This window comes from Erythranthe guttata, chromosome 7 (genome assembly GCF_056151865.1).
Source record: "Erythranthe guttata isolate IM_541 chromosome 7, IM_541, whole genome shotgun sequence".
Taxonomy (NCBI): Eukaryota; Viridiplantae; Streptophyta; class Magnoliopsida; order Lamiales; family Phrymaceae; genus Erythranthe; species Erythranthe guttata.
In genome coordinates, this window is record NC_142539.1 from 10,955,674 (window position 1) to 10,970,825 (window position 15,152).

General features: G+C 34.2%; 1 protein-coding gene across 1 annotated transcript; it reads left to right on the top strand.

The window, feature by feature from the left end:
• The first annotated feature begins 697 nt into the window (after positions 1 to 697).
• GCN2 (protein kinase family protein) lies at positions 698 to 14,621 on the top strand. Its single transcript, XM_088820938.1, has 30 exons — positions 698 to 1,072; positions 1,685 to 1,753; positions 1,846 to 1,905; positions 2,221 to 2,326; positions 3,069 to 3,173; positions 3,434 to 3,814; positions 3,917 to 4,045; positions 4,122 to 4,208; positions 4,310 to 4,396; positions 4,506 to 4,620; positions 4,834 to 4,951; positions 5,132 to 5,186; positions 5,442 to 5,611; positions 6,291 to 6,475; positions 6,875 to 7,020; positions 7,121 to 7,370; positions 8,235 to 8,508; positions 8,595 to 8,688; positions 9,586 to 9,666; positions 9,744 to 9,800; positions 10,845 to 10,976; positions 11,051 to 11,134; positions 11,485 to 11,593; positions 11,675 to 11,811; positions 12,615 to 12,722; positions 13,112 to 13,197; positions 13,305 to 13,407; positions 13,506 to 13,628; positions 14,056 to 14,186; positions 14,306 to 14,621. The coding sequence occupies exons 1-29, from the start codon at positions 957 to 959 to the stop codon at positions 14,164 to 14,166; spliced, it is 3,678 nt and encodes a 1,225-aa protein (XP_088677064.1). The 5' UTR covers positions 698 to 956; the 3' UTR covers positions 14,167 to 14,186; positions 14,306 to 14,621.
• Positions 14,622 to 15,152: the final 531 nt, after the last annotated feature.

Genomic DNA, 15,152 nt, shown 5'->3' on the forward strand with positions numbered 1-15,152 from the left:
AACATCTAAAAAATTGTCCTTATAAATAAATGGCTACAACCATACGTAAAGGAATTAAACTGCGAGCAAGTCTTTTGTTGACGAGTTTGACCTACAAATTTTTGAGAAAGGGAATCGAACTTCAATTTTTTAGAGGTCGCACCTTTTTTTAACTGTATCAACTAGGTGATCATTGTATCATATATTAACGTCAGGAAAATTAATTTTTACTTCCCTTAAAAAAGAATTAGTTTTACTAAAATAATTTGTATATATAATAAGATAAATAATCTATATAAATGTAGAATTTGAATTTTTTTTAATAAAAATACAAGAAATATTAGGAGTTTGAATTATTTTTTGATATGTAAACTTATTTCATAATAATAATAATAATAATAATAATAATAATAATATTTTATTAATTCTCCAAACTTTTCGTCCCCTGTATCGAAAAATTCTGGTTCCGCCCCTTATTTTGTCGTATACATTAATTCTTCATTTATTTATAAAAATATATTTTAGATGAATGGGTTTATTGACGAAAATATAATCCCTAAATCTAGAATAATAAAGATCGGTTGTCACGTACTAATTCACAAAAAACGCTACAAATAGTGGCCCCGTTTGAGAAAAGTATCATAAATCATATAAAGACTTATATTTTTTTTTTTTTTTGAGAAAATATAAAGACTTATATGAAAATGAAATATACAAAGATTTTTATTAATTTGTGTACCCTTGCGTTCCATTAGGTATAAAGGCGTTGCCACTTCAGCGCCAGCTCTTTCTGTCACCAATTTTCAAATTCCGAGCGACTTGCTCTCGCGTAAGTTGATTTTTCATTCTTCACAAATGAATTGAAATCCAATTATCTATCTGCTATATTCCTATAATCGCAGCACAGATTTCGTTGTCTAATTATTTATATAAAAAGAGAAAAAGAAAAAAGCAAAAAAAAATATCAGTTGCGAAGAATGGGTCACAGTTCGAAGAAGAAGAAGAAGCGCGGCGGACGAAGGTCACAGTCAAAGGACCACAACTCAATCGCCGCCGATAACTCTGAAATTATTGCCGAGGAAGTCACCGCCTTGTAAGTACTACTATTACTTTATTTACTATGCATTTCATTCCCAATTCAGATGAATAAAAAAGGGGATACGATTCTTAATATTCATGTTTATTTCCAGTTCAATAGTGAACTACTTAGAGAGAAGAACAAAAAATTATAATCACATCCCTCATATAAATTAGTGTTGTTGTTTCCTTGTTCATGTTTTCAAATTAGTTCTGTTGTCGTTATCATACACGCGTCACTTTTCATGCGTTTGTGAGCAAGTTGTGCTCTTTCGATTTTCAATGTGTTAATTTCTTGTCCTTTGATTAATCCCAGTAAATGATTTTCGAGAAAAAAGTAGAACTTCAATTTTATCAGAACCTTGGATTTGGTTAACTCCGTCTCTTGATGCACAATTTTTCCCCTCCGCTTTATCGGGTAGAATGTTGATCATTTATGGTTAATGGTCGCTTTTTAGCTAAAATTTGTTCCTTGAAAAATATTTGGAAAATTGACGGTATTCACGTTAAAAGCTCTCTTTTATTCTACTTCTTGCCGTCATGTAGAATGCCAGTTAACTACTTAGAAATGCTTGTGATATATTAACAAACTTCTATGTGACTAATTTCATGGATCCTGGAATTATAGGTGTGCCATATTTCAGGATGATTGCAAAGTTGTTTCTGAATCACCTACTCAAATCAACATCAAAATCAGGTTCCAAATTATATGATATATGACGACAAATTAAACTTAGATTTACATCTTCATTCTTGTTTTTCCTGATATTCTATTTATGAATTAATTAGGCCCTACTCAAAGGATACTGGATATGAGGATTCTGATGTTTCTGCCGAGCTCTCAGTAAGGTTTGTGTGGGCCATATCCATTATTCACCGAATGGTGCTCTTGTCACACTTTATCTAAGGCCCCGTTTGGTTGCCAAGATAAGCCAAGATTAACTAAATAGTTGGACTTAATTTGATGTTTGGTATCCCCAATAAATTGCCGGGTTGACCTGCCAAAATTATGTAATCATGGCTTATCTTGCCTTCTAGTGTGTTTTTTTTGTTGGACGTCGCGAGCTCCAATAAAATAATTGGGTTTCATTAGACTATTTAATCCTATCTTGGCTAATCTTATCTTGCCAACCAAACAGGGCCTAAGAGTATGTTCTTTTACAGATTTGTACAAGGTTATCCATACAAATGCCCAAAGCTTCAGATAGTACACGAGAAAGGCTTATCTAAAACCGATGCGGAAAACCTTCTATCTCTACTCCATGATCAGGTATAAATTTATGATCTCCATACATTTATTAAGTGATATAATTGCCCAATGGTAGTGTGCTATAAGTCTTTCATGCTTAACGTTTTGTATCGGGAAAAATGTTAGCAATTTGCCGTGTTAGTTTATAACACCGTATGTAAAATTTCATCCAGACTATGGAAACTATGTTCGTTGACTTTTCCTTTATATAAGCTCTATATTATATTTGTATCCTTATAGAGTTCTATAGGTAATGAACAAAGATATATTATATATCTCTTACTGAGTGATAGACAAACTATATGCAATTTTTTCTTTAGATGTTTCCCTTCTTTGAATCAAAATGACGAGAGGGGTTATAATTATAATGTATGGTGATTCAAATTCAGTGTTATTATTGGCTTGAACTGATGTTAAAGAAATCTATTGCCACAAACTATGTAAGTCGGCTGTATACTTCAAGGAGAGTCGGTAGAAACAGTATATTCCTACACTCCCATACTCTATAAAGATTGCCTTTTTTCTTGTCCTAACAAATTAATCCTTGCAATTGACTGACTGAAGAAGAAATCCTGTGAATAGCTTTGATTAAATGTATATGTTCCATGTGTGATGTCTCGGTTTATATATTCTTATATCCTTCACTTGTATGTATGTTTCCATATTCCATGTAAAATATTGATATCGTTTATTTTCTAAGTCTGCTTCATTTGTTCTCTTTGTAATTTTTGAATAATGAATATGTTGTGGTAAATTATTGCAGGCTAATTCTAATGCTAGAGAAGGACGTGTGATGATTTACAATTTAGTTGAGGCTGCTCAAGAGTTTTTGTCTGAAATTATCCCACAAGGGCTGCCACAAGAATCTGTAAGCACCGTCATTTTTTGGTCTGTCTTAAATTTTTCGTTCCTGCTCGAGTTTATTGCAGAAATGTTGATTTGTGGCATGGCAACCATCAGTGATGAAAACACTTCAAATTTAATCGTACTTGAAACATCTTATAACCTTTTGATAGTCAGTTTAATAATACTTGCACGATCATATAATTGATAAAATCGGTGATTTTATAAACTCATTTAGTAGTAACATACAGATCACTAATTTTCTCTAATTGGTTTCTTGTCAAGGTTATGTGCCATGATAAAAGTCGGCAGCTCTTTGAAAAGGATGCTACTGTGCCAAGTGGCAAGATCTGCTCTTTTGTCTATAGTCATGTAGATCTTTTCAGCGGCTCGGGGGAGTTGTTGCACTGGAACCTGGAAATGGAAGATAACAACAAAATAATAAATTCTCAGAAATTTGACGGTTTGAAACAGAAAAATATTAATTCGGACAAGCAACTAGAGAAGAATACGAAGCCAATAGAGGTGGAAAGTGATAAAGCGGAGCATGTAAATAAGCATTCGTTAAGATTAGGTACACTTGAAGAAGAGAGTGAATGTGAGACAAAAAGTACTCATTCGAGTAGTGGTGAATCAGACAGAAATGGTACCATTGACTTTGCGAAGGTGGTCTTTTTTTTTTTTTTTTTTGTTGTTTTACTTGAGTTAATATATGCATAGCTAATTTTATTGTTAACGAAGCATTATGAAAGTTTCTTCGTTGTACAGGATATTTTTGCCGAAGGAAATCTATCAGAAACTGATTACGGTGATTTGGATAGTGATTCAGAGTCCTCGTCCTCTGATTCCACTGCTCAGTATCAGCTTACTCAAACCGCCGAGAGAGATTTGCTTCTGGTGATTTTCTTGTTATATTATTCTGGGCTATTTGTTTTTTAAATATTTAATTACGAATAAATTTTGCTTCCCATAGGCCCACTTGCTACGCCTTGCCTGTGCTCCCGAAGGACCACTTGCTCATGCTTTGCCGGAAATATCGTCAGAGCTCCTCAACATAGGGGTGAGTTTTTCTCCGTTTATTGGGTTACATATATATATATATATCTCTGTATGTATGTATTTTTTTTTTACCCACTGCCTATAAATTTATTCCTTTTTCAGATAGTTTCGGAAGGCGTGCGAGATATGGCTATTAAACCAGCTTCGTCCTTTGACAAGACTTTTGATCGTGTGTTTAGGAAGCGCATTGTTAGTTAATTGTGCATTTTGTTTTTCTCTCTCTTAACCATGTAAAATGGATGTGCATTTCGTTAATGATGTTATTTTATTTTTTATTTTCTTGAATTCAATCTAACAGGGTTCGTCAAAAGTCTTCAACTTCTGGAAAACTGCTCCTGATTCTGGAGGCGAAAGTTCATCTGCGGTTCTTAATTCCCGTTATTTGAATGATTTTGAAGAGCTCCAACCTCTTGGTGAGGAAGTACTTTTTCGATTTATTTTACTTGCATATTGTTTCCAATATTTGTATGAAGGATTTCATTGAGTTAGGTTACATTCACTCTTAATCTTTTGCAGAAGTTTACAATTAGATGTGCTATTTGTTTAATGCTTCTTTCGTGTTCGACTCGTTGTGGTCATATAATATTTTGTATGTCTGAAACTATATACTTTTTTACCTTTGACAGGTCATGGAGGATTTGGTCACGTTGTGTTATGCAAGAATAAGTTAGACGGTAGGCAATATGCCGTGAAGAAGATTCGGTTAAAGGAAAAGAGCCTGCCTGTAAATGACCGCATATTGAGGTCTGTTTCTGCTGCTTTTTTAGCACCTCAAATTTTATGTTCCCTCGTAAGAATTTTGTTTTATTACGTTGGTCCTATTTAGCACACATTTTTTTTAATGCTGAATTCTTTACGAAAGCGCTTAACTTAATTCTATGTACTTCGTCTGTCATTTAACCTCCTGCATGATTTGGTTTTTAGGGAAGTAGCTACTCTTGCGCGATTGCAGCATCAACATGTTGTACGGTACTACCAGGTATCGACATTTGAGAATTAATTATCTTTTCGCTTGAATTTTCAGGTTTATTCTTTTTCCTCAATTCAGTGGTAGAGTTACTAAATATTAAATTATTGACATCTCTAACAACTTAAAGATTTTCGGTAAAGGTGATCAATCAACATTTACTATAATTATAATAGATTGAAAACGACGGCTTTATTATTTTATTTTCTGTTATTCGTACTATGATTTCGTCTCTTATTCTTGTTTCACCTGATTTAAATATTTCAGGCTTGGTATGAAACAGGAGTTGTTGGAAGCTCCGCGAATACTGCATGGGGTTCGAAAACTGGCATGAGTTCCAGTTACAGCTACAAGGACACAGGTTCTTCAGACCAGTTTGGACACGAAAATAAGCTCGAGTCAACGTACCTATATATTCAGATGGAGTACTGCCCAAGGTAAAACAACTTCTTTAATATCCATTCCTACTTTCCTTTATGCCCCCAAAAAAAATCAAAACAAATAGGATAAATCTTTGACTTTACCACTTTGTACGAGTCTGCAGTTTGGGAACTTGTGAGTATGCTCATGTGCATGCAAAAATATGAAGTGTAAGGGAATCGGCACCATCTGCTTGCATAACTGTAAGGAATAAAAACGAAAAAAAAAACATTAAAGAATTTAAGACCGAAGTTCAATTCTGCGACACACTAAATAACTAGATACTCCCTCCGCTCCATATTATATGTCGTTTTGGGTGGCTGCGCGCATATTAAGAAACTCAATAAATATGCATAGATTATACCAAAAATAACATAGTAAATACTAAAATACCCTTGTCATTAATTGTTTTTCAATTAACTAATTAAGAGTGATAAGGGGCAAAATTGATAAAAATGCAATTAATGCTCTGTTGGAACTCTAAAATGACAAATAATTTAGAACAAAAAAAAAAACACCCCAAAAATACAAATAATATGGGACAAATCGAGTACATATTTGGACAGTCAAATCGAGGTTTCTACCGATTTATCAGGAGACCTTTTCTAACCGCATACAATGCTTGAACAATTTTTGTTGATTTGGATTTTGATATATATACAGTGCTAACATCTAATTTGACCGGTTTGAGTGAAGGACACTGAAGCAAATGTTTGAATCTTATAATAACCTGGATAAAGAACTCGCATGGCATTTATTCCGCCAAATTGTGGAAGGCCTTGCACATATACATGGACAAGGAATCATCCATCGCGACTTGACTCCTAGTAACATATTTTTTGACGCGCGCAATGATATCAAAATTGGGGATTTTGGTCTCGGTAAGTACCAATTTCTAGCACCTTAAATCATACAAACATTACGTATTAACAAATTCCGTATCAAATGTTTGCTTCTTGTGTATATAAAAATCAGTCTCCATAGTTTCTTCCGTCCATATTCGCCATTAATCGTTAAGCTAGTTTGTCGCTTATTTTGTTCGTTGAAAGGACTTCTGTTGCATCTTATTTAGATTTATATTATGTTTCGTAATTGAAGCATGATTTTCACTAACCGCAACATAGCCATATATTATTCAAGCTGCGTATGATTTCTCTTTGCTATTTTGATTCGTGTGTTTTTTCAAGAGATCTCCTTTTAGTCGTCACTCTCTGTTTTATTTGAGTTGTCTATATTTTCTTGCAGTAACTTACTAAATGGATTTCCGTTTTTACATTCAGCAAAGTTTTTGAAGCTGGAGCAATTGGACCAGGATGCAGATGCTATCGAAACAGTTGGGATATCTCTCGACGGTACAGGTCAAGTTGGCACTTATTTCTACACAGCTCCCGAGATAGAGCAGATGTGGCCGAAAATTAACGAGAAGGTCAATCTTTAGTTTCATTTCTTAACACATATACTATGAGAAGGTGGCTTAGCTTATATGTGCCCATCTCATTTCACTGTATGTATCTATGTATGTATAGGCTGATATGTACAGCTTAGGAATCGTGTTCTTTGAACTGTGGCATCCATTTGACACAGCAATGGAGAGGCACGTTGTGCTGTCTGATCTGAAACTAAAGGGAGAGCTACCTTCTGGTTGGGTCACCGAGTTTCCGGAACAGGCGTCCCTGCTAGTGCGCTTGATGTCCCCAAGTCCGTCAGATCGCCCGTCGGCCACTGAACTTCTTAAGCATGATTTTCCACCGCGAATGGAGTACGAATTATTGGATAGTAAGTCGTTTTAATCTTTTTGTAGATTTTTATGATACTTCTTACCAAGGTAGTCAAAATCGGGATTTTAAGTTGAATCGGAGAGGGTAGCAAAATCGGATCGAAAAATGGTAAGAGTTTACATATATTGTAAAATTAATAGCAAGCCATTATATTTGTATTTTTTAGTACTTAGAAAACATCTCCGAACAGAAATAAAACAAGTAATAACACGCATAAAATATGTCCTAACAAACATAAAGCATTAAGAAAACATGTTTTTAGCAAATTAGGGCTTATCTGGGTAATTGGGCTTTCTAAATTTTCGTTAGAAAGTCAGAGATTCAAGCCCAAACTTGAAATTACCGATTTTACTACCGATTTCAACTGGTTTTAAGGAATTTGCGATTTAGCACTCCGATTTTACTATTAGTAAGGGTGTAAAGCCGTAGAATCTTACTATTGTACGATTTAAATCCCGAGTTTAACTACCTTGGTTCTTATATCAACATATACGATGAAATGTGATAAATTGCTAGTACATCTATAAGTAGGGGTGTAATTAGCCAAACCGGCACGACAAAAACTCGAGCTCGAGCTTGAGCCTGCTACAGTTATTCACAACTCACGAGCTTTTTTTATTTTAACTTATTTTCTTTATAAATAAAAAAATATATATAATAGCAAATACAATGATAATGTGATATATAGCTTTCTATAATTTTTTTTATTATAACAAGGTTGATATATAACGTCATATATAATGGTCAAACGTTCTTTTTATTCCCTTTTGATTTCTAATGAAATACTCGACTCAAAAGGATATGTTTTTCATTTTCTTTAGGTGATGGTGATGATTGAATAAATGGAAATTTGATTTTGCAGATATATTACAGACAATTCATAGCTCCGAAGACACGAGTATTTACGATAAACTCGTGTCAGCAATTTTTGACGAGGATTCGTTAAGCAAAAAGGACAATCACGAGACTCTTGGAAGAGTTAGAGACGATACTTCATCAATTCTTTTCACGGATGTGGACACTGCCAATCGTGATCTAGTTATCGATATTGCTACAGAAGTTTGTAGACAGCACTGTGCAAAGCATTTAGAGATCATACCGATGAGAATACTCGGTGATTTCCAGCAATTAAATAGGTGCGCCATTCTTTTAAAATCCTTAAATCTTTGCTGTGCATTTATTGATTTTTCCTCTTCTAAAGTTCCTATGCTGAAATATTAAGGAATACTGTGAAAACGTTAACCCATGGAGGAGATATGATTGAGTTTTGCCATGAGCTACGCTTTCCCTTTGCAAAGTGGATCATCGCAAAGCAGGTACTCTTTTAATTTCGACTTGCTGTTTTGTTTTTTCTTAATACTCATCATTGATTGAAAGTTGACACACTAAGGTTTACCATTTTTTCCCGTTCCTTGAAATTCTATTCTTTTTTCCTTTTTCCTTTTTCCATTTTGCTAGTTGGTTTCCCGAGGAATGTGATGATCTTTATATTACTCCCTCCGTTCCTAAGGTGGTTTAGTTTTTCACATTTGCACAAATCTTAAGAAACTCAATAACTATGTCTTGAGTTTAGGAAAATATATATTGTTAGACCAAAATACCCTTGTTTACTAATTAATGCAGAGAGAGTGCTGGACAATTAATAAGGGAAGAATTGAAAAATATGTAATTAATGCAGCATTGGAATTCTAAAGTGATAGATATTGTGGGACAGAGGGAGTAGTTGACATGTTCACCTTGCAAAATAGGAATATGTATCTCTTAGAAGTCTATAACGTGTTTAAGTTTAATTTTCATTTCAAGCATACGTAGTAGTCCTCGTCAGTTTTATTTTTATTTGATAATTCTTTACATTAATAAAAGTGATTGTGTATTAGTGAAAGCAATAGTTCCCTGTTGATCCGTTTTTTTTTTCCTTATTTTTGTGTATTAGTAAAAGAAATAGTTTTATAATTGTATGAAGAAAATGTCTACTTTCAAGAATCCTGTAGTGGCATAAAGGAGTCTTAAGTGAGCTAGAGCAGCTTAGCGAATCGAACACGTCTTTTGAATAAACTAGGTTTTGTTTTAAAAACGTAATCCTCGCAATTGCTTGATTTGAACATTGTTGATTGTTGGTAATCCAGATTTTTAGTAATATTGTCACTGCTGACTTCACAATTTGAGATTCTTTTGCGAGTTTTGAATAAGTTAAAACTTTCTATTTTGTGCAGAAAACATTTTTCAGGCGCTATGAAATATCATATGTATACCGAAGAGCAATTGGCCATTCACCTCCAAATCGGTACCTCCAGGTGTATGATGTGTATAATGATTATACTGGTGAAGAACATAATCGGGGTTTTATTTAAATAACATGCTTTCTGTACAGGGGGATTTTGATATCGTTGGAGGAGCAACTTCGCTGACAGAGGCAGAGGTTATTAAGGTTCTATACTTCTCTCTACCACATACCCTTCCACATTTCAGCGTATGAAAACGTATTGAAAGTAAACACCAGAAAAGAGAAAACAAAAGGAAAAAAGAAATAAAAGTTCTGAACTTAGTCTTGATCCTTTGTGGCAGTGTATGCTTATATATCTGTGCATGTGCATGATTGCTTACTAAATGGGGAGAAATTAAAGTAAAGTTGGAAACGCGTTTTAGAACCCCGGGAAAGAAAATGTTTGAAAACTCTCCAACGATCTCTAACCACTGTGCTTACAGGATCGAGATTCTTGTTTCTTCAACAATACTGTGAATCTTCTTCCTTCTCCTTTGATCTCGACAGATCTTCCTTCAAGCGGCCGACACATCTTCACTCTTCCGAAGAGTCATTCCTTTTCTGCTTCTTTTGTTGTGTGTTTATGTGGGGGGATATTTTATATTTAAGTCACCTTAAAATAATTAGAACTATAAATAATCAGATAGGTGATTACTCGTGGGTTTAGGCCCAATAACTGGGGCCTCATCAACTTTAGCCCTTGGCCAAGCCGCTTGATATTCAGGTTACGCTTAGGATAGCCGAAGAGATGGTTATAGATATAGATAAAAAGCCGGTTCTAGCTCAACCTCAAAAGCCGGGGAAAGCTTTTTGATTATTAATTTCTTTCCGAGCCTGTTGCAGGGATGGATCAAATACATCTAGAGTTCGCTTACTCAAGTAATAGTTCGATCTATTTGAATTAGCCGTCAGGTTGTGTTGGATAAATGGTAAACAAAAAGATAATTATAATAGTATCTATTTGAATCATGTAATGGTCACGTTATATAGTGGACCCTATTTCATTTTGGAGAACATTGAATTTTTTCTTTGGAATAATGAAAACAAACATTGCTTTTGGGAGAATGAAAGCGTTACCTCGTTAATTGCTACTAAAAATTTCCTAAGCATGCTATTTCTTTTTCGTTTTATTCAGTGCCTGAGGGTGCTTGTTAATTTCCTAACATGTCTTCTATAGCATATTTTTTAATTCTTGTTGTACAACTGCAGGCGACAATGGACATTCTTTCTCATTTTTTCAATTCGGAGTCTTGTGACATTCATTTAAATCACGCGGACTTGATGGAAGGGATATGGTCTTATACAGGAATCAAATCAGACAATAGACAGAAAGTAGCTGAGGTAGGATCGGTGTTTTACAATGCAATTACGTTGACCAACAAATTTCTTTCTTCTTACGATTTTGTTTGACACAGCTTCTCTCGCTTTTGGGTTCCTTACGACCTCAATCTTCTGAAAGGAAGTCAAAATGGGTGGTAATTAGACGCCAACTTCAACAGGTGCGTAAGCTCTTTCTATAGCCACATAATTGGTTTTGCACTCTCTTTCCCTTGTCGGTTTTATGATTTTGCAGCCATACAACTTTACTTTCTATCTGCTATATGCTCTTTCCAAATTAAGATCTATGTTGGATGAGTTTTTCTAACTATGTTTACCGAATGCAATATTTCCTTAAAAAGATTTATAAGGAAACAATTAAGAGAAGCGTTCCAATTTTTCCCAATTATGACTCGATGCATTTTTTGATACGTAGACCAAAAAGAAAAAAAAAAAGATTGGAAATTTTGTTTTAAACTAGTAAAATATATTGAGAGTTTGACTGCTTTATTTTTTTTCTCGGTTATTTCAGGAACTTGGCCTCGCTGATGATGCTTTAGATAGATTACAAACTGTGGGACTAAGGTTTTGTGGGACTGCAGATCAGGCGATTCCTAGACTAAGGGGTGCCCTATCTGAAGGTATCTTTAGTTTACTTTGTTTTTTCTATCACTTATATTAAGTCATCATATAGGAAAATTCACGGGAGATAGCTGTTGCAGATAAATCCACAGGCAAGGCACTTGATGAGTTGTCAGAACTTTTCAAATACTTACGAGTTTGGAAGATTGATAGACATGTATTTCTTGACGCACTTATGCCACCAACTGAAATCTACCACAGAAACTTGTATTTCCAGGTATTATATCCATGGACCATTTCTTATGTAAAACATTTCTGATAAAATAAGATTAGGGCAAATTACACACATCACGAAACGCCCCCTCTTATTTTGTTAATTACAACTAACCCTCTAAGGTATTCTTCACCTTACAGTTTCCCCCTTCCGGAGTTAAGACCAAACTACCCTCAGTTTAGATCTAAGGATTTCGATGTTAGTATTTCTATATATCTAAATTTGACCATTCTTTACTAGCCATTGTTGTCTGATTTGTAGGTTTAGGGGGTCAATTGCAAGGTTTATCATTTACGAAGGGGTTAATTGTATTATTTTAATATCAATTGAAATATTTACTCCTGGACTTTGCCTAAGATGTCATGCCTCAGATTCTCTATACTAGAACTTGATCCATAAGCAACCTTATATTTTCATCTACCCCCTTCATTGTGAATATCAAATGCATCACAATGAGTATGAATTTATTGACATAGCTAACTTCACCATTAGATAACTCTTTAGTATTATTCATAATTGTGTCATTGATTTCTTCTATTATTCTTAATTTGTTACAAAATCAACACCCCGTCAACATGCCCAACTTGGTTGTAAGAGCTTCCAAATCATCCCGGAATAATGTTTCAGAAAAAGTTAAATTCATTTCTTTAATCAATTAAAAAATCATTCTTTTTAAAGAGATGTATTATGAAAAAAAACATAAGGCTAATCAATAGAACCGTCGAGCATGTTGTGAAATGGCATAAATAACAAAAGCTTTATTCTTTTTGTTTCTCTTATTTATAAATATTCATTTCCTCATGCAGATTTATTTAAGAAAAGATAATAGTCCCGTATCACTAATGGAAGGGACACTGCTTTCTGTTGGTGGTCGTTACGATCACTTGCTTCAGCAGATGGCCAGTACTGAAAATGTAAGTGACGCTATCATTTTATTTCTTCCGTTTCATTATAGTGACAATTACATCCTTCCAAAAAAAAAAAAAAAAAAAAAAAAAAAAAAAAAAAAAAAAACGCAGTTTTACACAGTAAGATATTCTAGAAAGGGACTAATAGTCTGTTAGAACGCTAGCAGAATAACTTATCCAATGACATTATTCTAGTAGGGTTTCTGACAATGTTTCAGGGATGATTGTAATTACCGATACAACAGGGACCTTAAAGTTATTTTAGCATACCTCAGGGGTGTAGGTGTAATTTACCCTTTCTTTTTTTAACCTCATTCAACACAACACACATTTTATTTGTTGTTTCGTCTTAGAAGTAACTGATATGCGTGTGACTATACCTGTTTTGCTGCTAGAAATCAAGTCCTCCTGGTGCAGTTGGGACTAGTATTGCGTTAGAGACCGTTTTGCTGCATTCTTCTCTTGATAATAAATTTTATAGGTGGGGATTTTTTTTCCTTTAACTGAAGTCCACAGTTTTTTTACGAAAACTTTATTATTCACCGCATATTACTAAATTTGTGGCATTTACGCTGTAACAATTAACAGAAACGACAGTGGCATTAACATCCTTGTCTGTTCAAGAGGAGGCGGAGGCTTATTAGTTGAGCGCATGGAACTAGTGGCCGAACTGTGGGAGGAGAATATCAAAGTCAGTAATCTGATCTTCCTTGAGTATTTTTTTTTGTCATATATTTATAGTATAATAATCTAACGTACTGAAATATATACATACATACATACATACAGGCAGAGTTTGTTCCTTTGAGTGATCCAAGCCTCACCGAACAATATGAATACGCGAGTGAGCATGATATCAAATGTCTTGTGGTCATAACCGACACCGGTATATCCCAAAAGGGCTCGGTTAAGGTTGGACTACTAATCTATTTGGTTTTCACTGTTAATTTACAAAACTACAAAACTGCATATATTCGACTACGACACACGCTTTTGAAACTTTGATAAATTGTTTTTTTTTCTTTTCGTATTAATAAATTTCGACTCTTAATATTATGATGGTTTGACGTATAATATGCTATAAGGCTTGTTATCAAAGTGCAAATAAGGTTTGTGTTATATGTCATGTTCTAGCAATGTGTAGCAAGAAATTCTTTGCATGCCGTTGGTTTTTGTTATTTTGATGACGGTGACACCATTTATTGGATAAACATGTACTAAATGTTTGAAGTTCTGAAAATCTTAAGACTGAACGATGAGCTTAAATTTTTTATTCTCAAATATTATGGTTTTGGACCCTTTGTAATGCGTTGCTAATTTTTTCTAGCATGTGACTTAGGTCCGACATTTAGAGCTCAAGAGAGAGAAGGAAGTTGAGAGAGAAAACCTTGTTAAGTTTCTATCAGAGGCATTGGCTACTCAATTTAGAAACCCATCCATCTGGAGTTAAATCAAGTCGAAATTGTCCAGGTATATTTGCTTTATTTTCACTACTTTCGTCATCTTGTTTGAATTATTACATTGTTTTTTTCTCATTTGTAGTTGTGTTTAATGTACAGCTAATAGAAATTGTTTTTATTGTCGCACAGATGCCATTTGTTCTAAGACGCATTTGATCAATGGAACGATCTACCGAACATCCACAAAAGAAAAAATGAAATCAGCTAGCTTTGTGGTTGCTAAATTTTGAATATGAGACTTTTAAAGTTAACACCTTGTACATTGATATGGTTTTGACATTCAGTTTTGTTCGGGCCAAGTTTCGGGTTGGTAAATAGTTTTTTTTTTTTTTGTACAGGAATCAGTGAATCAGTTTGTTTTTCGTTTTTCACCTTCTTCAAGAAATATAAACGAATAAAATACCTTTTTGAGATCTTTGTTTAAGTGATAGTGATTTTCATGCAATATGTCAAACTCTGCAGATATGTGCGAAGAGGTTTCAATATTTGTATTCTCATTAATTCAAGGGTAAATATCACTTAACTCCCTATGGTTACAAGTTTTTGCAGATGACCCCCTAGTGCTCGTAATATCAGTACATAATCTCATTGTGGTTGATTGAGGTAGTGTCCGGTAGTTTTTTCGTCAAACTTAACTGCGTCCCTTAATTTATAATAATATAACAATCTTGTCGAATTGATTTTGGATGACCCGCGTACTTGCGCCATCTCCAGGTGTGGGTAATTTTTGGATATCTAAGAATTAAAATTGGACTTCCATGTTTTAGTTGTGGAGGGAGAATTAGTCAATTAAGGCCTCGTTTGGTTGCCAAGATAAGATTAGTCAAGATAAGATTAAATAATCTAGTGAGACCCAATTATTTTATTGGAGCTTGAAACGTCTAACAAAAAAAACTCATTAGAAGGCAAGATAAGCCAAGATAATGCAAGATAAGCCATAATTATATAATTTTGGTTGGTCGACCCGACAATTTGT